The sequence below is a fragment of the Protomyces lactucae-debilis genome (genome assembly GCF_002105105.1).
Source record: "Protomyces lactucae-debilis strain 12-1054 chromosome Unknown BCR37scaffold_6, whole genome shotgun sequence".
Classification (NCBI taxonomy): domain Eukaryota; kingdom Fungi; phylum Ascomycota; class Taphrinomycetes; order Taphrinales; family Protomycetaceae; genus Protomyces; species Protomyces lactucae-debilis.
Genome location: NW_024467998.1, coordinates 86960 through 107586, shown reverse-complemented (window position 1 = coordinate 107586; position 20627 = coordinate 86960). Strand labels below are relative to the sequence as shown.

Genomic DNA, 20627 nt, shown 5'->3' with positions numbered 1-20627 from the left:
CAGCACTTGGTCTCAGCTATCTAGGAGACGCTCGTACTGAGTGTGCGCCTTTTGTCTGCTTCTTTCTACCGAGTGAGGTGCTTCACGGAGGCTGTCCTCACAAACAAAGCGCCTCCGTGTCAATGTTGTGCTTTGTCCTTGAGGACGAGTAACAATGTGGCAAGCACAAGGACGTCGCCGAGCAGCGATTGAAGCTCACGGACACCCTCTGCCGCAGTATGGAGGGTGTGGGCGTGGTTCATGTTGCGACGGCAGCGTCGTGCCTGTCTGCTTGTGCGTGTAGGGAGCAGTATCACCGTGCCAGGCAGACGCTATACAAGCGCTGCCTCCCCTGCTCCCGAGGTCGTCTGAGCTTATTGAACGACAGCAGCTCGTCCTTGGAGGATCCCAGTCCATCGCCAGTCCATCGACAACGCCAAGGACACTCGCTCGACAGAACACACTCACACACACTCTTCCCTGCTTCTCCTTCTTGAACAGGATTCTGAGCTCCTGACAAGCATTCTCCCTCGTTTCGCATGGCCTTCTTCTCCCAATTAGCGGGCTCCCTGCGCAAGCAAAAGTCTTCCCTGCCAGAAGGTCGCCGCTCCCGCCAAGAAGCAGCGCGCACTCCCTCCACAGGCGTCTTTGCCTCTCCTGCAGCGTCCGTACATGGTGACCTTGACTTCAACTGCGCCGGGGACAGGTCCTCGCGCTCTTCGCGCTTCTTCGCAACACTCTCTCGTGCCAGCACCAGTCTCGGCTTTCTCACCAACAGCAGAAGCAATCAGCCAAAGCGCAAGCACTATCAGGGACTCTACGGAAGTGCCTCTGACCTCAATCTCCCTGCTATGCAACAGACAGACACTGCTACACAGTCGCATGGCAAGAGTCTCTTCAGCGCCAAGCGTTTCAAGCGTTTCTCCAGGCACAAGCCAAGCAGCACATCAGTCTTGCGGCATGATTCTTGCAAGAAGAGGGTAGAGTCGTCTCAGATGCCCACCCCAGATCTCTCGCTGCGAGGTGCTAATGTCGAAATCATTCAAGACGTGACCAAGGCGTTCGAGGGCAATGCGCAACAGTGTCCTACGCTACGTGGTTTGGATGTCAAAAAGCATGCACGTCCTGCATTGGATCCGTCGCTGAGACCGCCGCCTCGCGTTTGTCCAGATATGGATCCGCCAAGTGACGCAGAAACGCTCGTTGCTCTGCCCGTTGTCAACTGTGTAGGCAATGCATCTCCGTCGCAGCAGAGACCTGAAGAGCCTATCAGATCAACATTATCGACGCCAGTTCTTGCAACAACCGCAGTTTCTCATGCTGACACGCCCACGCTTGGCTCTACGGAGCTTCCACCTACACGCCCACAATCGCAGGTCGATTGGCACATTCGTTCTCCGTCTGTTGGTACATTGATGCCCGACGACAGCACTTCCGTCAAGGGATATGCTAGCAGCTGTGATTTAACTCGCGACCAGACTGTCGCTGCGTCTTCTTTTTATGGTACTCCAGCAGAGCCTGAGCGCATGTCCATCATCTCTAGCTCACCCGATGCACTTGCTGGCCTCGAGTGGCTTCGCTTGGAAGAGGTAAGCTCTATTGCTTCAAATCATATCAAGCTGACCAATAGTCTTCTTTGCGACTCAAGATGGTCTTTGATGGTGCGGCGATTGACCTTAATGACAACAGGTACTTGTCTGATCCGACTTTCAATGAAGGGTCGACCTTGACACGTGTACAGACACCCCTATGCCCTATGGTCGCATCTCCAGAATCAACATCAGCCAAGAAGCCAGCACAGCGTGTTGTGTCGCCCTTCTCGCAGGGTGTGTTGACGTCGCCACGCCCAAAGCGTCCTTCACTCTCTGTCGACATATCCAGCAAGAGACTAGCGGCTGCGAGCGATGAGACACCAGTCTCAAAGCCAGTCCTGCGAGATTCACCAACTACAGAGACCCAGGCATACTCACTACCACAGCCAAAGCCACTCCTGCACATCTCGCCAGAAGCGCTCACGTACACACCGTCGCCCATCAGATCTCGAGATCCGAATACTTCCACGCCACTTTCTGGCACTGCGGGACGGAAGAAGCTTGGCCAACGACTGCGCAGTCCATTTTCAAGTAGTCCGATGTCGGCTCAACAGCGTGTCTTTGCACAATCACCAACTCAGTCGCAATCCAGGGCTTCGACCATCTCCCATGCAAACAACCCATCATGTGACGGCACACTAACCAGTTCAAGGACCAGCAAACCTGCTTCGCCTAGAGGAATGCATGACTCTGCTGACAGGGTACTTCGGCAAATCCACGCACGTTGTTCTGTCCGCGAACGGTCTTCCCAAGCGACTTATGGCCGACCAGGACTGGGTTTACCTCCTGGGCCGAGTTCTGGGTTGCCGGGTACAAGTGAGCGGTACGCTGGAACCTGGCAGCGAAACAAAAGGCCCATGATCTCTATTGAACGGTACGGCACCATCTACGATGCTGGCATGTTCTGATGTCTCTGTTATCCACTACATTACGCATTTGTTTCATTCGCTGTGCATCCAGGTATGCAACCCACTCGCATCTGTCTCTTGTCCTATTTGCTTATCAAACTGTTTGCCAGACTTCGCGGTATCCATAGTTCAGCCGCATAGCATGAGTTGTTCGTTGTCAAATTGCAATTACAAGGTTGATTAAATACGTGCTGTACAGACTGTAAGGTTGAATGTATTGAGCTGATGGAATAGTTCATGGGAATGAGGCCACCACTTTCCCGGAGCGTGGTGGAACACTCACTGCGACTTGACAGAAGAATGTCCCCTCGCACCCTCCATGAAATCCAGACATATTGCTCTTTGTGCTCCCGCATTTGAGCTCTGAATCTGTTGAGCCCGCTGAAGCTTGCTTTGGCAAGGGAGGACTCTGGTCTTGCAATTCGAATACATCTGGAACGCTAGCCATCGTTGTATCTCGTCGGGTCCGAATGGTCATGAGCGTATTGCGTCGCGCGTCTGTCGATCGCTTGAACAAGGGATTGGAAAAGAAGTAAATTAGTGTATTGATGATGGGGACCAACGCAAGGCAACAACTGCCAAGGGCCTGGGGCCACAGATCTCTCGTGAAACACTGGACCTCCTTGGCAGTTAATTGAATGATAACGAGGAACATGAAGGGAATATTGCCCAGCACTGTGACCAGCGGAAAAATCAAGAGTCTGCGAGAAGTGCGTACAATGTCGTCGTCCCTTTTGAGACCCGAGACGGAAGGGAGTCGGGAGCCAAATGACTGAAGCTGCCGCAGCTGTCTAGACAGACGTACATTGATGATTGGATAGGCCATCAAAGCGATGACCAAATGGAACAAAAGAGGTACGTCCACCAGCCAGATGAACTCATTCAGGTACAGTGGATTGAGAAAGCCTACCAGTCAGCAACCTCCAAGGTCCGCTTGCTCTTACATGACACCTTGGCAAAGGAGAGGTAGGGCACGGCATAGAAGTGGTCCAGAGCGACAGGGACAACGAGGCCAAGTATGAGCGGGAAGAACCACATGCTCGCCAAGAGGCACCCAAATATCTTCAAAGAGACGACGCGCAGCCTAAAGATGACCAATGCAGAGTGGACTGCGATGGCAGAGACAGACGCCTGCGATAAATGCGCTCCCGTGGTTTGTAAGAGTGCTACACAGGTCAGACAAGCTCATGATCCGATTGACAAACCTTGTGTCGTGCATCTGTTTGGTGGTTAGTGTTTGGCACAAGATGGTCTTGCTGCTTACCCTGGCGATGGAGATTGTATAGAGCCTCTTGCGAGATGGACGGATGAGAACAACCAAGCCATTGACTGAATGACTTGCGCCACAAACAGGTGTAGGAAAAGAATGACCACTTGCGCCTTGGGAGACGACGGGCTCCTTAAGCCAGACCAGGGAATACTAGATCGACCCTTTCGTTGCTGTATAAATAAATAAATGCCTAGTAACGTTGTAACGGCCATTGAACAGCTCGAGATGACAGTCAAGACCTAGTGTTAGACAAGTACAAGAAAGCTCGACCTACCGTCAGAACCTGCAAACGATCCTCTGGAAACTTGAGACTGAAAGGGGCGGGCAATGGGTGTTGGTTGGACCAGGGACCACCTCTTGCGAGGGTAGCCAGTAGTTCGGAGCCAGAGCCGTTCATAGACTTGTTGGTAGATGTATAATGGAAAGCTTGTAGTGGACCCGTTCGTCGCCCTTCTATAAGCACATGAAGTATCCGCAACGTGGTTTCTTGAGCCAAGGTAGTGCAGCTTGCACGTTGCAAGCTTGCGAGGAATACTGATTTTCCCGAGCAAATCCAGGGGCCGTTTGTTTGCAACGAGACGTATATTATGCCAGAGAGATTGCGAGGGATAAATACGCACCCGAGCTTAGAAAGAAAATCTACCAGTCTTGTTATCTTGGAGGCAGTACGAGGTGTTATGTCCAGGGGAACAGCCACGATGCGCGCGTCATGTTGGGGAGGGTAGCCAGCAGCGAGGATCAACGCGCGAGGATGGAATTGACATCAACGTCTCGCTGCCGAATTGCCCACATAGGAGGATCATCGATATTTGCATGTGAGACTGTGATAAGAGGGGAGAAACTTGGCATGCGCGAGGACTTCCATCATCAAAGTTACCGCAAGGCTAGCGGATAGGCCAATTGGGAGGAGCCTCAGACTTGGACGGGTCCAGTCCGGCATGACCATCATCGTATTGTCGAATCCCCACCACTTTACTCTGTACACTGTTGCGACAGGAGTCTGATTGGCTCGGTCGAAACACAACTTGCTCAGTCTTCGGTGGCAAAGAATCATGCAGCTCCACGTTCGGATCCGAGTTGAGTGCCAAGGCGTCATCAGGTCGACTACGGCTTGCGGTCGTCACGCTTTGCCCAACTGGCGAGCTTTTGAACAGCGGAGTCGCGAAGAAGTAAATCAACGTGTTGACAAGCGGTAACAATGCGAGAAAGCAACTTGCAATAGCCATAGGCCAAAGCTCATGGGACAACCAAGTTGGTGCAACCAGGCTGGCAACGATGATGAAGATGAGAGGCAGGTTGCCGAGCACAAAAGCCATGGGGAATATGAGCAACTTGCGTGATGAGCGAATGGCATCATCATCTCTAGTCTGACCTGGTCCAGCGGGAGACCGCTCGGCGAATGCCCGGAGAAATCGCAGCTGTCTTGTTAAACGGACACTGACGATCGGATAGCAGATCAGAGTGATCAATAGGTGTAACAAGAAAGGCAGATTGAAAAGCCAAACAATCTGCATGAAATATACTTTGTTCACAAAACCTACTGGTCAGCTTGTTTCCGATCTGATTTGTACGTACAGGACACATCCCAAAAAGCCATGTAGGGTACAGGGTAGAGATGATCCATGATGATGGGAATAATCAGACCAAGCACGAGTGTGAAGGTCCACACACTCGCAAGAAGACACCAAAATGTCACAAGAGGAACAACGCGCAGTCGGACAATCACCAATGCTGAATGAACCGCGAGAGCAGAGGCTGAGGACTGAGACATGTATGTTCCCATAGTTTGGAGTAACGCTATCAAGGTTAGTGCTGCCAAAGAATGGCTTTCCATACCTTGAGCTGAGCATCTATAGAGCATTAGTGTTGATGACAGAAAGACCAAGGTGCTCACATTGCCGATGGGGTTTGAACAGATCCTTTTGCAACATAGACAATTGAGAAGAGCCATCCCACACACTGGATCATTTGTGCTGCAAAGAAATGCATGAAAAGCAGAACCACTTGCGCCTTGGGGGTTGATGGCTTCATCATTCGAGACCATGGGATGTTGGATCGACCCTGATAATGCTGTGATACCAATTGTATACCCAAAAGGACCGATATGGTTGCCGAGCAGCTTGCAATGATCGCGAGAATCTGTTGTTAGCAAGCCCACTTGGAACGTGCTCTTACTTTCATGACCCGTAGGCGGTCATCTGGAATGACTGACCAGGTGAATGGAGATGGAAGCGGGTGCTGCTTTGTCCACGGGCCACCTTGAGCAAGCGCACTCAGCACTGAGTCTTCTTGTCCTGCCATGATGCTGAGATTGTTTCGAGGAGATGACTGGCTGCTTTCTGGCAATACGTGGTCACAGAAGAGAACAGGCATGAGCTGTCCGGAATATGCAATCGGGAGCATGGATTGGGTCTGGACTTTGAGAGGATCACATAGTCGACGATGCAGCAATGAGTTTGTGATTCGTTCCAATTGACACAACACCCTGCACGCTTGGAGTGCATATTGCCCCCTATATCAGTCAGGGGATGTTCAAAAATGTTGCCTGTCGTAGTAGTACACCTGACCTGCCTCGTGGGCTGTGTGATGAATGGGCTTACTGCTTAGGGATATCGCTCTTGGAGTGTGAGAAATACGTGAGACTTCCTAAACAAGCTAGGCAAGCCCAAGCTGCTGTTTTTCAAGAGAAAAGACTTGTCAGACCACTAAAGGCTGCAAGTAAGGAGCCAACTTGACTGACAGACGTAGCCAAGTAATTCTTGAAGAGAGGGAGTGATGAAGTGACATGTTGAGGTTTGAAGAGCTCAAGTTCTAGAGAAGTGCTAAACAGATCTCCTGCAGCTGCTGCGAATGTGTCTAAAACGTGAAAGTCGAGTGGACTGTTCTGACCGTCTTCTGGCTGACCTGGATTCCGACAAGGGAGTGCAGATGTGCCAACTCGGCAGACTTTGTCGAGTCGCTATCAGCTGCCGCTGTCAGTGAACGCGTCTCTGAATCAGGAGCCGCAAAAATCTCGACATCGACTGGACGCAGAGTGCCCATACGAATTCCGCTGCAACTGCCGTGGAGGTGCTGCAAGTCGTCCTGTGCTGCCCCAAAGGATGGATCTTTGCGAAGCGACTTAGGATTGATCGGGCTGCGCCTTTTAATGTAGAGCATACCGAAAAGCACAACGTCAACAACTGGCCATATGGAGACCACATGCCCAGTGATGATCTCTGGCCAGGTGTGCTCTTGAAAGAACATTGGGCGCAGAATGAGGCCAATCCCAACGACCAGATAAGGTAGTGTCGCAAGCATGGCCACAAGCGGAAACACCAACATCCGAGATGAGGTTCTTGCGTAATCTGCATGCCTGTCAATCTCCTGCTGACTTTGAGCTTTGCGAATGCGTTGCAACAGTCGTCTTGTTTGGTGTTTGAGCCGAAGTGAGGCTAATGGAAATGTGATTAGACCGATTGAGAGCAGTAGCCCAAAGGGAACTACAATCACATAGATGAATTCCTTCATGTATAAGATATTGATGTAACAAGCGTAGTGATTTGCGACCATGAATGGCACATCGTGAACCGATCCCATTACGAGTGGGAAGAGTGAACCGATGCAGAAGGGAATGGCGTACACAATTGTGAGAAGAGATGCAAAAGCAGGTAGTTGTAAGGGCTTCAGTCGATAGACCGATAACAGCGAATGCGTTCCTATAGCTGCAATAGAACAGTGCGACAAAAACCCGCCAGTGCCATGGAGCATACCTGGAAATTAGTCAAGTCGATGGACGCAAGGAACATATTACGCACCTTGAACCCAGCATCTGCTTGTTAGAAACCGTCCTGGAAGCTAGAAAGGCTTACAAGGTCGATGGAGCAATCATAGCCCCTTTGATGAGATGAAATGCGGCGCAGAAGCTTCCCAATGCCAAGAAAAGCTGTGCTAGCATCAGGCTGCCCAACAAGATTAACAGCTGTGATTGAGCGCTCTCTGGTCGACGCAAAGCGCGGAAGTCGATCTGCAACTCGCCCCGACTAGCCAACCAACGAAGAATGCATGCCACAGCCAGCAGAGTGACCAGTGAGACAGTTGAAAGCGTTGTTACGATCTGTTTGGTCAGTATCGGCATGCTTGGGACCAAACAAGCTTTACCTTCATGACAATCTTAGTACTGTGCTGAAGAGGGATCTGCGAGAATGGTGCAGGGAGAGGTCGCGTCTCTGTCCAAGGGCCAGCTGCAGCCAAACGGCTAAGCGCGGAAGATTGACCTTGTCCCATAATGAACCAGGTAAGTCGATTCAAGGCCAAAAGAGGCCTGGAAGGGGTGTGAAAGCCTTGCAGAGCTCTCAACGACCCCACGATCGTGCGACTTAGATTTGCCAAATTGCCAGGGGCAAAGCACCCTAAACGATCTGCTTCAAAAAGACCAAATCGCTACTCTATCCTCATGTTTGCAAACATTTGAGCGCAAACACCAGCAGCAGTGGTCAGAAGAGGTTGAAATTGAGTGGCCCCTTAGTCGCCCTCGCATGGCTCGAGCTTCATATACGTCAAATGTCTGATGAATACCAGAAGCTGGTGCCTTCCTGCCATAATAATAGATGTGCGAGTATCTCAGTAGCTCAAAATATGATTGAATTTCTTCGTTCTGCAAGCGCAAATGATAGATAGCATATAGCTGACGATCATGATGCGTCGTATTCAATGCTCCTTTGTTACATCTGGCCACGATCAAACCGATGTTCAGGAGCATCTATGTAGCAGTAGAGTGAGCTAGTCCCGATACCTGTCGTTTTTCACGAAGGCCACGACAAATTGGAGAAAGCCTATCGATGAGAAATGTTCGACAGATCAGAGATCCGGCATCTCGCGAGCCCATGAGCCCAGGTGTGCATATGCAGAAACAGACACAAGCGACTCTGGGCCGTCGCTGATGTCGCGGCACTAGCACGTGAAGTCTGTCATATTCAGATGGTCCAAAGATTCTCACCGCATTCTGGCGCCAAACCTGTGCCCAGATCAAGTTGCTGAGAGAGGCTCGTAGAGTCTGACGACCGCCATCCACACATTGCTAGCAAATGAGCTACACAGTCGTTAAAAATCCAACATCGTCTGACACAAGCGGCCAAGGCCTGACTAAAAAATAGGTCAAGAAACTCACCAATTTTGGCTATATTTGCCTTTGTTGCACTCTAATTGCACCCTCGAGCATGACTGGAGCTCGACCGAACGTGTGGTAGCATGTGTATATACAAGAGACTGTTGATGAGAGGCAAGAACAAGTTCGCAACGATCGTGCAAACAATCAGTGTATGTGACCATTGAAGGACCCCGCCAGAGTGGACAGCAAAGATCACTGTGAGGACATAAGGCATTGTGCTGACGAAAGTTGCAATGGGAAGGATGATCATCTTTCTGGACACGCGAAGGATGTCATTGTTGCCCTTGGAGTTGGTCGATTGTGAGCCTCCTGATGATATGCCGCGAAGGCTCAGTCGCTTAAGCTCATTGACGTCCTTTCGCAGGCGATAGCTTACCACAGGATAGACGACGAAAGCAACCAAATTGTTGACCAAAAATGGTAGAAGAACGGTGGCAATCTTCTCCGCACGCCAGATACTACCTACGGAGCAGTGCATGAGATTCCCCAGCATGAAGACCGGCATCACGCTCCTGTACCATATTTGCAAGGCCAAAGGGAACAAGAAGCCAATCGTAGCGACTTGTAGCCAGGTCAAAGCCAACATGATGCAAAAGTGTTGCACTTGCATAGGCTTTTTGAATTGTACCACATGAAATGTATGCACGGCGATGCAGGTGATCAGGCAATGAGACAGAAGATGCGCCATCTTGATTAAAAGGCCTGTTGTCAGTGAATATGTCATGGGGCATGTCTGTACCTTGTATCGTGCAGCTACAAGTCAGTTCATGGACCATCATATTACAGGTCGTTCCTTACGGGATTGATGGAGAGATTATTCTACCGCTGGCCAAATGAACAGTCGAGAGTAGATAGCCGGCGCTCAACAAGACTTGGGCTAGTAGGAGATGTGCAAGCAAGATGGTGAACTGAGTGCGAGCTGTGCTAAGATCCCTTTTGGCTGGCCGTTCGCAGACGTTCTTTCGATGTATTTCAAGGATGATGAGCAATAGCACAACAGCCCAGATGAACAAGGATAGTCCTGAGATGACCTGGTGTGGTTAATAAAATGCAAATTTCTAGGTTGTCGCTTACGATTAAGACATTCATTTCGTGGTCGGCCAAAGGATTCAAGGTCCAAGGAACGGGCAGAGGTCGAGTTGCATTCCACGGGCCAAGAGCCACTTGATGACTGAGATAAAAGGACTGGTTGACTCCCATTGCAATATCGGTTGGCGTTGGTGTAGCTGGGCACTACTCTTGAGAGGACGAGATCCGGCGATGCAGTGGCAGCAGCGCAGGTTGACGGTTGCATGCAATATCGCGCCATCAGGAGATACCACTTTGTGATAGTATGCAGAAACCGGTTGACGAGAGAGATAAGTCACAACATGTTCTGAGCCAATCATTGGAGAGGCTCTAATCATGTGGAGAGGGTCGCAACGACTCACGCGTCGTGGACGTACGATTCCTGTCAGCTGATTGCTCTTGGTTGCAAGGAGATTTAGGAAGACGAAATTTCTTCAGGGGTCAAGAGTGAAATTTGAAATTGGCCATAAGGCAATGCGCGTGATCAGACTATTACCAGCTACCCTGAGGAGGGCATGGTCGTACTGTCAGACGATTCAAACGGGCCAAACGAGCCGAGATAATGTGTCATCGCTCTACAACAGAAGGAGTGAACGAAAATGTGAAGTAAGAACGACCTCCGAAGTGTGAGACTGGAGCAATAAAGTCTAGGCTAGGTCTGCCAGCGTCACAATAATGACTCGCAGGACCCCATGAGTCGTCACTTGGGAATCGGCTTAGGTAGCGCAGAGCCCGGCTGAAAGTCGACCGTCCTGATTTTTGAAAGATGGTAGACAGCTGTACTGTCATAATCGTAGTCACTCAAACTTTCCCTGGCCGCCGGGCTGCTGATAAAAGTCTTTACAGTGCCTTCTCCCAAGATGAAGGGCACCTCGTCCATGTTCATCTCAGACCCAGTGACATCAGCAGCAGACGACTGAGAATTTTCAGGAGTTGACGATGTCTTGAAGAACGAAGTCAGGAAGAAGTAGATGACACAGGTGACCAGTGGAGCAGATGCGGCAGAGAAGCCCACTACGATGACCGTCCAGGACTCAAATTTTAAGCTCAATGGAGTCAGCAATCCCATCATCGACAATGTGAGAAAGGGTAGTGTGACGATGACCGTAGCGATCGGGAACATGAGGACGCGCTTTGAGGCTCGGAGGATATCTTTTTCTCTGCCAACGGCTGCCTCTGTATTGGGACCTATTCGTCGAAGACGAGCGGAATGCCGCACAAGTTTGACGCTGATGAATGGGTATAGAAAGATGCCGACACTCAACAGGGCCACTGAAGGAACGTAGACCACAATGATCTTCTCAATTCGCCAAAGACCGCTCACAAAACTAAATGTCAGTAAATGACATGGCATATAGAATCTTACCATACTATGCTGCTAAAGGTGAAGAATGGCACCACGTTGAGCGAATGATAAACCAAAGGATAGACCAAGCATAAGGTCAAGGTCAGCATCCAAGTAATGACGTTTAGCATGACAAGAAGGTTGAGGGACATGGGCTTCAATCTGGACACACTGCATGTTAGAGAAGACCTCATTACGTAGATCTTACCAATACGCAGAGTGCGTCGCAATGTTGGCAATAGTAAAGTGTGTGAGCGTATGAGATCCGAAAAGAAAGATGCCTTGTGCTTGGCACCTACTATTAGCCCCAGCCTCGGTGTTCAAGCTCTTACGTCGGGCTCGGCGAGATGATCTGGCCCTTGATGAGATGTATGGCAGATATCAAGAAGCCAATCAACTGAAGGACTTGAGCCAGGACCAAGTGACATATGAGGATAAGCATTTGTGACCGAGTCGTAGTTGGATGGCTCAGTGCTTGCCAGTTCACATTTGCTCTCCTTTGTGAAGGAGAGAAGCGAAGGTAGAAGAACATCCCGACCATCACTGCAAACGAGAATCCGACGATAGCCAACATGCCCTGCATCGTCAGCCACGCCATTCAATGCTGAAGTCTTGCTTACCTTGAGGACTACTTTTGTTGTTTCCTGTAGAGTAGTCTCGCTCCATGGACTCGGCAAAGGATGTGCGCTGTTCCACGGCCCAGCCGCTGTCAATAGCTGCAGGGCTTTCGATTGCTGGGATCCCATGATGCTAGGCGCCGCTGTATTAGACTATCAGGGACGTGGCTGATCTCGTTGGTTCGAATGTGAAAAGCCTTAGCCGTGGACAGGACTTCTTGATGCACAGCTCGCAATTTGATAGTTCCATATTTACTGTGTTCAGGGGTAGAACTAGTGATGAGCAGACTTAGGAAATGAGAATCACAAATATCACAAGGCGCAAGCCAGAAGGGGAGAACTCTGCATATGTCTGATGCGATGCATTGTATATCGAGAGACGCGCGTCTCGATCTCGGCGGGCTGGTGCGATTGGTGCGCTCCTGAGAGAGGAAGGTCGAGGCATAGTCATCAGTGCTGAAAGTCCATCAATATCATCGTCTGATGACAATGAAGGCTGATCACATACCTCGGATGAAGCATCAGGGCAAGGTTGCTGTGTCATTTTCAAGTGTTTCGTAGCTGGCATTAACATCGCTCACAAACGCAGATAGCCTCGTTGAATTGAAGCTTTGGCGTGATTCGGCTCCAGCTGCAGAGTTGTAATTTCTTGTCACCTTGTGGCGATCAGCATGTTCTGCGAAGCACTTCTTGTAGTGTGGCCCCAAAATTTGCCGCTGTCTCGCGAACGATCGTCGTGCTCACTGGGCTGGTCTCGCGACTGATACATCAGAAAAGGGGAGAAGACTCAGATTGCATGGAAGACATGATAAAATAGCATCAGCGATGAAGCCTTTGTGCCTTTTGGCGTTACCAGAGAAGATTACAACATGAGCTTGCGAATGCTGCGTTAAGAGAATAGAAGCTGAAGAAATGTAAAATGGGCAAAATAGTTCCATCTTGACAGTATCGAAAGAAAGAAGGACCAAAGCCGCGAACTATTCCGGCCTCGGGATGAATGCAGCTTGACTTAGTGGTGGGCAATTACATTGAGGAACGTCCAGGAAGGACAAAGCCTGGTTGCACGTCAACCGTCTTGATTTCACCTTCTGAGAAGTTTGTCTCAAATGAGTAGTAGATTGAATTGTCCTTGACAGCTGGACTACTTATGTAGGTCTTGACGGTATCTCCATCCATGGGAAGGGGTAAGTCGACAACACCTGCCTCACTGTCTGCAAGCTCGGACATTTCAGTAGTGTCTACTGATGAAGATGATCTGAAGAATGAGGTCATAAAGAAGAAGAAGATGCAGGCGACGAGTGGAGCAATGGCAATGCACATGCCAACCAGCATGATTGTCCATGAGTGTTGCTTCAGCACTTTTGAATCTTGAAAGCCCATGATGGACAATGTCAGAAACGGTAGCGTGATGATGATTGTTGCCAATGGGATCATAAGGACGCGCTTTGATGCACGGAGGATCTCCTTTTCTGTGCGAGTTACTGCGTGAGTCCGAAATCCTGCACGACCGAGACGTCCAGAGTGGCGTACGAGGCGGTAACTGATGAATGGATATAGAACGACAGTAATGCCAAGAAGCACCAGACACGGGACGTAAACTGCGAGAATCTTTTCCATCCGCCATAGATTGCTGACAAAGCTGTGTGGTTAGCATTTGATAGCCATTGGGACGATCCTACCAGGCTATGCTGCCGAAAGTGAAGAAAGGCACATCATTGCGGGCGTTGTAGATATGTGGGAAGACCAAACTGATGGAAAGGGTCAGAATCCAAGTGACGACATTGAGAAGAACGAAGCATTTTAGGGCCATTGGTCTCAGTCTCGATATGCTCCAATGTCAGCGCGGCATGAGGATCTGAGATACTCACCAGTATGCCGAGTGCGTTGCAATGTTTGCAATCGAGAAGTTTGTGAGGATATGGGAAATGAAGATGATCGTCCCTTGTGCCTCACAACTATTGTCAGATTGATTAGGGTTACAGAGCTTCTTACGTCAAGCTCGGTGAGATGATTCGCCCTTTGGCAAGATGTATGGCAGACATCAAATAGCCAATCAGTTGAAGTATCTGAGCAAAGACCAAATGACAGATGAGGATGAGCATTTGCGATTGCGTCGTAACTGGAGTCTTCAGCGCCCGCCATTTCAAGATGGCGCCTCTGCGAGTGTCGGAGAAGCGAAGGTAGACTGCCATGACTAGCATCGTGACGAAAGAAAAACTGGTGACGCCTACAATAGCCTAGTTCATCAGCTTCGTCGTCGACTCAACGGTATGCCGACCTTAAGAGTCTTCGCCGTAAAACTTGGTATGGTCTTTTGGCTCCATGGCTTTGGCAATGGATGCGAACTATTCCATGGTCCTTCGGCACTCAATTTGCGCAAGGTCGTGGATTGTTGCGATCCCATGCTGGCGACCCTTCTGATGTATCGAAACCTTCTTTGCGACTCAATTTATGAGAAACGAAAGTCAAAAAAGACGAAGAATCATGGTACCGCGTGTGCATCCCAGATGGTCAATCTTCAGGGGTACTCGAACACTACACCATGTGCATCCTGACACTTCACTGCAGACACGGCGCCAAAAGAGGCCTGGAAGGAGTGTAAAAGCCTTGCAGAGCTCTCAATGACCCCACGATCGTGCGACTGAGTTTTGCCAAATAGCGAGGGGCAAAGGACCGTAACAGATATGCTTCAACTAAGCCGAATCGCTACTCTATCCTCATGTTAGCAAGCATTTGAGCGCAAACACCAGCGGCAGTGGTCAGAAGAGGTCCAGATTGAGTGGCCCCCAGTCGCTCTTGTATTACTCAAGCTTCAAATACGTCAATCAATTGATGGATACCAGATGCTGGTGCTTTGCTGCCAAATGAATAGATGTGCGAGCGCCTCTCTAGCTCGAGATGTGATTGATCCTCTTCGTTTTGGAAGCGCAAATGACAGATAGCATATCGCTGACTGTCATGATGCGTCGTATTTCATGCTCTTTTGTTACATTTCGACACGATCAAGTCGATGTTCAGGAGTATTTTGTAGCATTAGAGTGAGCTAATTTTCGATACCTATCGTTGCCACGACAACTTTGAAGAAAGTATATAGACAAAATGCGTGGATGATTTCGCGACACCAGCACGTGAAGTGATAGTCATGTTCAGATGGTCTAAAGTTCCGCCACCGGATTCTGGCGCAAAGCCTGTACCCGGAGCAAGTTGCTGAGACAGGCTCGAAGGACCGTCATCCACCCATTGCTAGCAAATGGCTTGAGCTTTGAGGTCGATTGGAATTTCAACATCGTATGACACAAGCCGGCCGGCCGAGGCCTGCTTGAAGAATGGTCAATAACTTCATCAATTTTGGCTACATGTGCGTTGATTTTATAAGTGTAACCTCGAGGATGACTTGAGCTCGGACGAGCGTGTGGTAGCATGTGTATATACAGCAGACTGTTGATATGAGGCAAAAATAAGTTTGCAACGATTGTGCAAACAATCAGTGTATGTGACCAACGAAGGACCCGCCAGAGTGAATAGCAAAACTCACTGAGAGGATATAAAGCATTGTGCTGATGAACTTCAGAATGGACAGGATCTTTGACTTTCTCGATTCGCGAAGACTGTCATTCTTGCCCTTGGAGCTGGTCGTTTGTGATTCTCCCGATAACAGCCCGAGCAGGCTCAGTCGCTTAAGCCTGTTGACATCCTTTTGCAGGCAATAGCTAACCACAGGATAGACGACGAAAGCAATCAGACTATTGACCAAGAATGGTAGAAGAACGGTGATGGTTCTGTCTGTGCGCCATATACTACCAACGGTGCATTGCATGAAATTTCCCAGCATGAAGACTGGCATCACGCTCCTGTACCATACTTGCAAGGCCGAAGTGAACAGCAAGCCTATCGCAGCGACCTGTAGGACATGATGCAAAAGTGTTGCATATGCATGGGCTTTTTGAATTGTTCTTGAATTGTACAACATGAAATGTATGCACAGCGATGCAGGTGATCAGGCAATGAGATTAAAGATGCGTTATCTTGATCAAAAGGCCGTTTGTTAATGAACGTGCCATGATTCAAGTCTTTACCTTGTATCGTGCAGCTACAAGTCAGTCTGATGGATCATATTATGTGTTCCTTATCACGGGATTGATGGAGAGATTATTTTACCGCTGGCTAATTGAACAGTCGAGAATAGATAGCCGACGCTTAACAAGACTTGGGCTAGTTGGAGATGGGCAAACAAGATGGTGAACTGAGTGCGAGCTGTGCTAAGATCCCACTTGGCTGGCCATTTGCAGACGTTCTTTCGATGTGTTGCAAGGATGATAAGCAGTAACAAAACAGAAGTGCGTACAACATCGTCGTCACTTTGGAGACCCGAGAGAGAGACGAAAGTCGTGAGGCAAACGCCTGAAGCTGCCCCAACTGTCTAGACAGACGTACATTGATAATCGGATAGGCCATCAAAGCGATGATCAAACGGAATAAGAGAGGGACATCCACTCACCAGATAAACCCATTCATGTAACGTGGGTTGAAAAAGCCTAACAGTCAGCAAGCTCCTAGGTCCGTTTACTCTTACATGACACCTTGGAGAACCAGAGGTAGGGCGCGCGGCACAGAAGTGATTCGAAGAGACAGGGACCACGAGGTCGAGTGAGCGGGAAGAATCACCTACTCGCCAAGAGCACCCAAATAACTTCAAGAAACGATGCACAGCCTAATGATGACCGGTGCAGATTGAACTGCGATGGCAGAGACAGATGCCTGCGATGAAAGTGATCCCATGGTTTGTAAAGGTCCTTCACAGGTTAGACAAGCTCATGATCAGGTTGACGAACCTTGGGTCGGGCATCTGTTTGATTGTTAGTTTGTGGGACAAGACGGCCAAGCTGCTTACACAGGCGATGAAGATTGTACAGAGCGATCTTCCCAAGTATATTCAGGGGCCATTTGGTTGCGACGAGACAGATACTATGCCAGAAAGATTGCGAGGGATCCGAGAATAGAAAGGTCTACCAGTATCCATCTTGGAAGCAGTACGAGGTATTATGTCCACGGGAACAGCCACGATACGGTCGTCATTTTGCGTAGGGTACCCAGCAGCGAGGATCAACGCGCGAGATTGGATCTTTTGTCAACGTCTTGCTGCTGAGCTGCCGAGCTGCCCACATACAAGTATTGTCGATGCTTTCGGTGAGACCCAGTGACAAAAGGTGAGAAAGTGAGCATACGCAAGTCTGATCAAAGCCAACGCAAGGCTAGCGGATAGGCCAAACAGGGGAAGGCACAGACATGGATGGACTCATTCCGGCATAGCCATCATCATATTGTCCAATTCCCACCGATTTACTCAGAACATTGTTGCGACAGGAGTCTGATTGGGTCGATCGAAACACCACTTGCTCAGTCTTCGGTGGCAATGAATCATGAAGCTCCACGTTCGGATCCAGGTTGAGTGCCAAGGCGTCGTCGGGTCGACTACAGCTTCCGGTCGTCGCACTTTGCCCAATTGGCGAGCTCTTAAACAGCGGAGTCGCGAAGAAGTAGATCAGTGTGTTGACAAGTGGTAACAGTGCAATAAAGCAAGCTGCAATAGCCATAGGCCAAAACTCGTTGTAGATCCAAGGTGGTGCAGCCAGAGTGAAGACGATGATGAAGATGAGAGGCAGGTTGCCGAGCACAAAAGCCAAGGGGAATATGAGCAACTTGCGTGACGTTCGAATGGCATCATCATCTCTAGTCTGATCTAGTCCAGCAGGAGATCGCTCAGCAAAAGCCCGGAGAAAACGCAGCTGTCTTGTTAGACGGACACTGATGATCGGATAGCAGATCAGAGTGATCGAGAGGTGCAACAAGAAAGGCAGGTTGAAGAGCCAAGTAATCTGTACGAAGTACAATTTGTTGATAAAACCTACTTGTCAGCTTATCTCAAATTTGCTTACACGTACATGAAATATCCCAGAAAGCCAGATAGGGAACAGGGTAGAAATAATCCATGATGATGGGAACAATCAGACCAAGCACGAGTGTGAAGGTCCACACACTCGCAAGAAGACACCAAAATGTCACAAGAGAAACAACGCGCAGTCGGACAATCACCAATGCTGAGTGAACCGCGATAGCGGACGCAGAGGACTGAGACATGTATGTTCCCATAGTTTGTAGTAACGCTATCAAGGTTAGTGCTGCCAAGGAATGGCTTTTCTGTACCTTGAGCTGAGCATCTATAGAGCATTAGTGTTGATGACAAAAAGACCAAGGTGCTTACATTGCTGATGGGGTTTGAACAGATCCTTTTGCGACATAGACAATTGAGAAGAGCCATCCCACACACTGGATCATTTGTGCTGCAAAGAAATGCATGAAAAGCCAAATCACTTGCGCCTTGGGGGTTGATGGTTTCATCATTCGAGACCATGGGATGTTGGATCGACCCTGATGATGCTGTGAAACTAACTGTATGATCAAGAGGACCGAGATGGCTGTTGAGCAGCTTGCAATGATTGCGAGAATCTGTTGTTAGCAAGCCCACTTGGACTATACTCTTACTTTCATGATCCGCAGGCGGTCATCTGGAATGGTTGACCAGGTAAATGGCGATGGAAGCGGATGCTGCTTCGTCCACGGGGCACCTTGAGCCAGAGCACTCAGCGCTGAGTTTTCCTGTCTTGCCATGGCGGTCAGGTTGCTTCGAGGAAATCGCTGGCTGATGTCTGGCTATACGTGGCGACGGGGACACTAGGCATGAGCTGTCCGGAATAAGCAATCAGGAGCATTATTTGGGTCTGGGCTTTGAGAGGAGAGCATAGTCGACGACGCAGCAATGAGTTTGTGATTCGTCCCAGTCAACACAACACCCTGCACGCTTGGAGTGCATATTGCCCCCCTATCTGTAATCAGGGGATGATCAAAATGTGCCTCCTGTCGTAGTAGTACACCTGACTTGCCTCGTGGGCTGTGTGATGAATGGGCTTACTGCTTGCTTAAGGATATCGCTCTTGGAGTGGATGGAGTCTGAGAAATACGTGAGAATTCCTAAACAAGCTAGGCAAGCCCAAGCTGCTGATATTCAAAGAAGACTTGTCAGATCACTAGAGGCTGCAAGTGAGCAGCCAACTTGATTGACAGACGTAGCCAAGTAATGCTTGAAGTGAGGCAGTAATGAAGTGAGAGGTTGAGGTTTGAAGAGCTCAAGCTCTAGAGAAGTGCCAGACAGACCTCTCGCTACTATTACTGCTGCGAACCTCTTCAGAATGTAAAAGTCGAGTGGACGGTTCTGACCGTCTTCTGGCTGACCTGAATTCCGACAAGGGAGTGCAGATGTGCCAACTCGGCGGACTTTGTCGAGCCGCTGTTAGCTGCCGCTGTCAGTGAATGCGTCTCCAAATCAGAGGCCGCAAAAATCTCGACGTCGACTGGACGCAGAGTGCCCATACGAATCCCACTACAGCTGCCAGGTAGGTGCTGCAAGTCATCCTGCGCTGTCCCAAAGGATGGGCCTTTGCGAGGCGACTTAGGCTTGATCGAGCTAGGCCATTTGATGTAAAGCATACCGAACAGCACAACGTCAATGATTGGCTTTATAGAGACCACATGCCCAGTGATGGTTTCTGGCCAGATGTGTTCTTGGAAGAAGCTTGGGCGCAGAATGAGGCCAATTCCAACAACCAGAAAAGGCAATGTTGCGAGCATGGCTACAAGCGGAAACATCAACATCCGAGTGGAGGTTCTTCCGTACTCTGTACGCTTGTTAATCTCCTGTTGGCTTTGAGCTTTGCAAACGTGTTGCAATAGTCGTCTCGTTTGGAAACTGAGTCGCAGTGAGGCTAATGGAAATGTGATTAGACCAATTGAGAACAGTAGCCCAAAAGGAAATACGATCACATAGGTGAATTTCTTCATGTATAGAATGTTGACGTAACAAGCGAAGTGAGTTGCGACCATGAATGGCACATCGTAAAGCGATCCCATGACGAGTGGAAACAATGAACCAATGCAGAAGGGAATAGCGTACACGATTGCAAGAAGGGACGCAAAAGCAGGCAGTTGTAAGGGCTTCAGTCGATAGACCGACAACAGTGAATGCGTTCCGATAGCTGCAATAGAACAGTGCGATAGAAATCCGCCAGTGCCATGGAGCATACCTAGAGATTAGTCAGATTGGCGGCCACAGGGAGCATATCTCGCACCTTGAGCCCAGCATCTGCTTGTTAGAACTCGTCCTGGAAGTTAGAAAGGCTTACAAGGTCGATGGAGCAATCATAGCCCCTCTGATCAGGTGAAACGCGGCGCAGAAGCTTCCCAATGCCAAGAGAGTCTGTGCCAGCAGCAGGCTGCCCAACAAAATTAGCAGCTGTGATTGAGCGCTCTCTGGTCGACGCAAAGCGCGGAAGTCGATCTGTAACTCGCCCCGACCGGCCAACCAACGAAGAATGCATGCCACAGCCAGCAGAGTGACTAGTGAGATTGTTGAAGTCGCTGTAACGACCTGTTTGATAAGTATCCGTACATTTGAAAAGCCAAACGAGCTTTACCTTCATAACAATCTCAGTCCCAGGCTGAAGAGGGATCTGCGAAAATGGTGCAGGGAGGGGCCTTGTCTCTGTCCACGGGCCAGCTGCAGCCAACCGGCCAAGCGTGGAAGATTGACTTTGTCCCATCATTAACCAGATAAGTCAATACAAGGTCAAAAGAGGCATGGAAGG

General features: G+C 49.5%; 9 protein-coding genes across 9 annotated transcripts; 1 reads left to right on the top strand and 8 right to left on the bottom strand.

Annotated features, from left to right (window-relative positions):
• Window positions 1–518: 518 nt before the first annotated feature.
• On the top strand, window positions 519–2479 carry BCR37DRAFT_391855 (uncharacterized protein; the record flags this gene model as incomplete). Its single annotated transcript, XM_040871061.1, has 2 exons — window positions 519–1568; window positions 1610–2479. The coding sequence occupies 2 exons, from the start codon at window positions 519–521 to the stop codon at window positions 2477–2479; spliced, it is 1920 nt and encodes a 639-aa protein (XP_040726277.1).
• On the bottom strand, window positions 2464–4389 carry BCR37DRAFT_262049 (uncharacterized protein). The gene is made up of 5 exons (XM_040866723.1): window positions 4024–4389; window positions 3744–3988; window positions 3685–3698; window positions 3424–3645; window positions 2464–3385 (listed from the first exon to the last, which is right to left on the bottom strand). Exons 1-5 carry the CDS (start codon window positions 4144–4146, stop codon window positions 2715–2717), a joined length of 1275 nt encoding a protein of 424 aa, XP_040726276.1. The 5' UTR covers window positions 4147–4389; the 3' UTR covers window positions 2464–2714.
• A 244-nt stretch (window positions 4390–4633) lies between these two features.
• On the bottom strand, window positions 4634–5520 carry BCR37DRAFT_391854 (uncharacterized protein; the record flags this gene model as incomplete). The annotated part of the gene is made up of 2 exons (XM_040871060.1): window positions 4634–5286; window positions 5325–5520. 2 exons carry the CDS (start codon window positions 5518–5520, stop codon window positions 4634–4636), a joined length of 849 nt encoding a protein of 282 aa, XP_040726275.1.
• Window positions 5521–6605: 1085 nt separating this feature from the next.
• Window positions 6606–8015, bottom strand: BCR37DRAFT_386450 (uncharacterized protein; the record flags this gene model as incomplete). Its single annotated transcript, XM_040870441.1, has 4 exons — window positions 6606–7501; window positions 7547–7560; window positions 7601–7845; window positions 7890–8015. 4 exons carry the CDS (start codon window positions 8013–8015, stop codon window positions 6606–6608), a joined length of 1281 nt encoding a protein of 426 aa, XP_040726274.1.
• Window positions 8016–8648: 633 nt separating this feature from the next.
• On the bottom strand, window positions 8649–10382 carry BCR37DRAFT_262090 (uncharacterized protein). The gene is made up of 4 exons (XM_040866724.1): window positions 9973–10382; window positions 9697–9929; window positions 9638–9651; window positions 8649–9600 (listed from the first exon to the last, which is right to left on the bottom strand). The coding sequence occupies exons 1-4, from the start codon at window positions 10096–10098 to the stop codon at window positions 8930–8932; spliced, it is 1044 nt and encodes a 347-aa protein (XP_040726273.1). The 5' UTR covers window positions 10099–10382; the 3' UTR covers window positions 8649–8929.
• A 284-nt stretch (window positions 10383–10666) lies between these two features.
• Window positions 10667–12057, bottom strand: BCR37DRAFT_386448 (uncharacterized protein; the record flags this gene model as incomplete). The annotated part of the gene is made up of 5 exons (XM_040870440.1): window positions 10667–11294; window positions 11333–11482; window positions 11520–11606; window positions 11644–11888; window positions 11932–12057. The coding sequence occupies 5 exons, from the start codon at window positions 12055–12057 to the stop codon at window positions 10667–10669; spliced, it is 1236 nt and encodes a 411-aa protein (XP_040726272.1).
• An 894-nt stretch (window positions 12058–12951) lies between these two features.
• BCR37DRAFT_391852 (uncharacterized protein) lies at window positions 12952–14332 on the bottom strand (the record flags this gene model as incomplete). Its single annotated transcript, XM_040871059.1, has 5 exons — window positions 12952–13567; window positions 13608–13757; window positions 13797–13883; window positions 13921–14165; window positions 14207–14332. 5 exons carry the CDS (start codon window positions 14330–14332, stop codon window positions 12952–12954), a joined length of 1224 nt encoding a protein of 407 aa, XP_040726271.1.
• Window positions 14333–17127: 2795 nt separating this feature from the next.
• Window positions 17128–18883, bottom strand: BCR37DRAFT_261327 (uncharacterized protein). The gene is made up of 5 exons (XM_040866720.1): window positions 18472–18883; window positions 18191–18435; window positions 18133–18146; window positions 17871–18092; window positions 17128–17833 (listed from the first exon to the last, which is right to left on the bottom strand). The coding sequence occupies exons 1-5, from the start codon at window positions 18595–18597 to the stop codon at window positions 17181–17183; spliced, it is 1260 nt and encodes a 419-aa protein (XP_040726270.1). The 5' UTR covers window positions 18598–18883; the 3' UTR covers window positions 17128–17180.
• Window positions 18884–19170: 287 nt separating this feature from the next.
• BCR37DRAFT_386445 (uncharacterized protein) lies at window positions 19171–20582 on the bottom strand (the record flags this gene model as incomplete). The annotated part of the gene is made up of 4 exons (XM_040870439.1): window positions 19171–20066; window positions 20112–20125; window positions 20166–20410; window positions 20457–20582. 4 exons carry the CDS (start codon window positions 20580–20582, stop codon window positions 19171–19173), a joined length of 1281 nt encoding a protein of 426 aa, XP_040726269.1.
• Window positions 20583–20627: the final 45 nt, after the last annotated feature.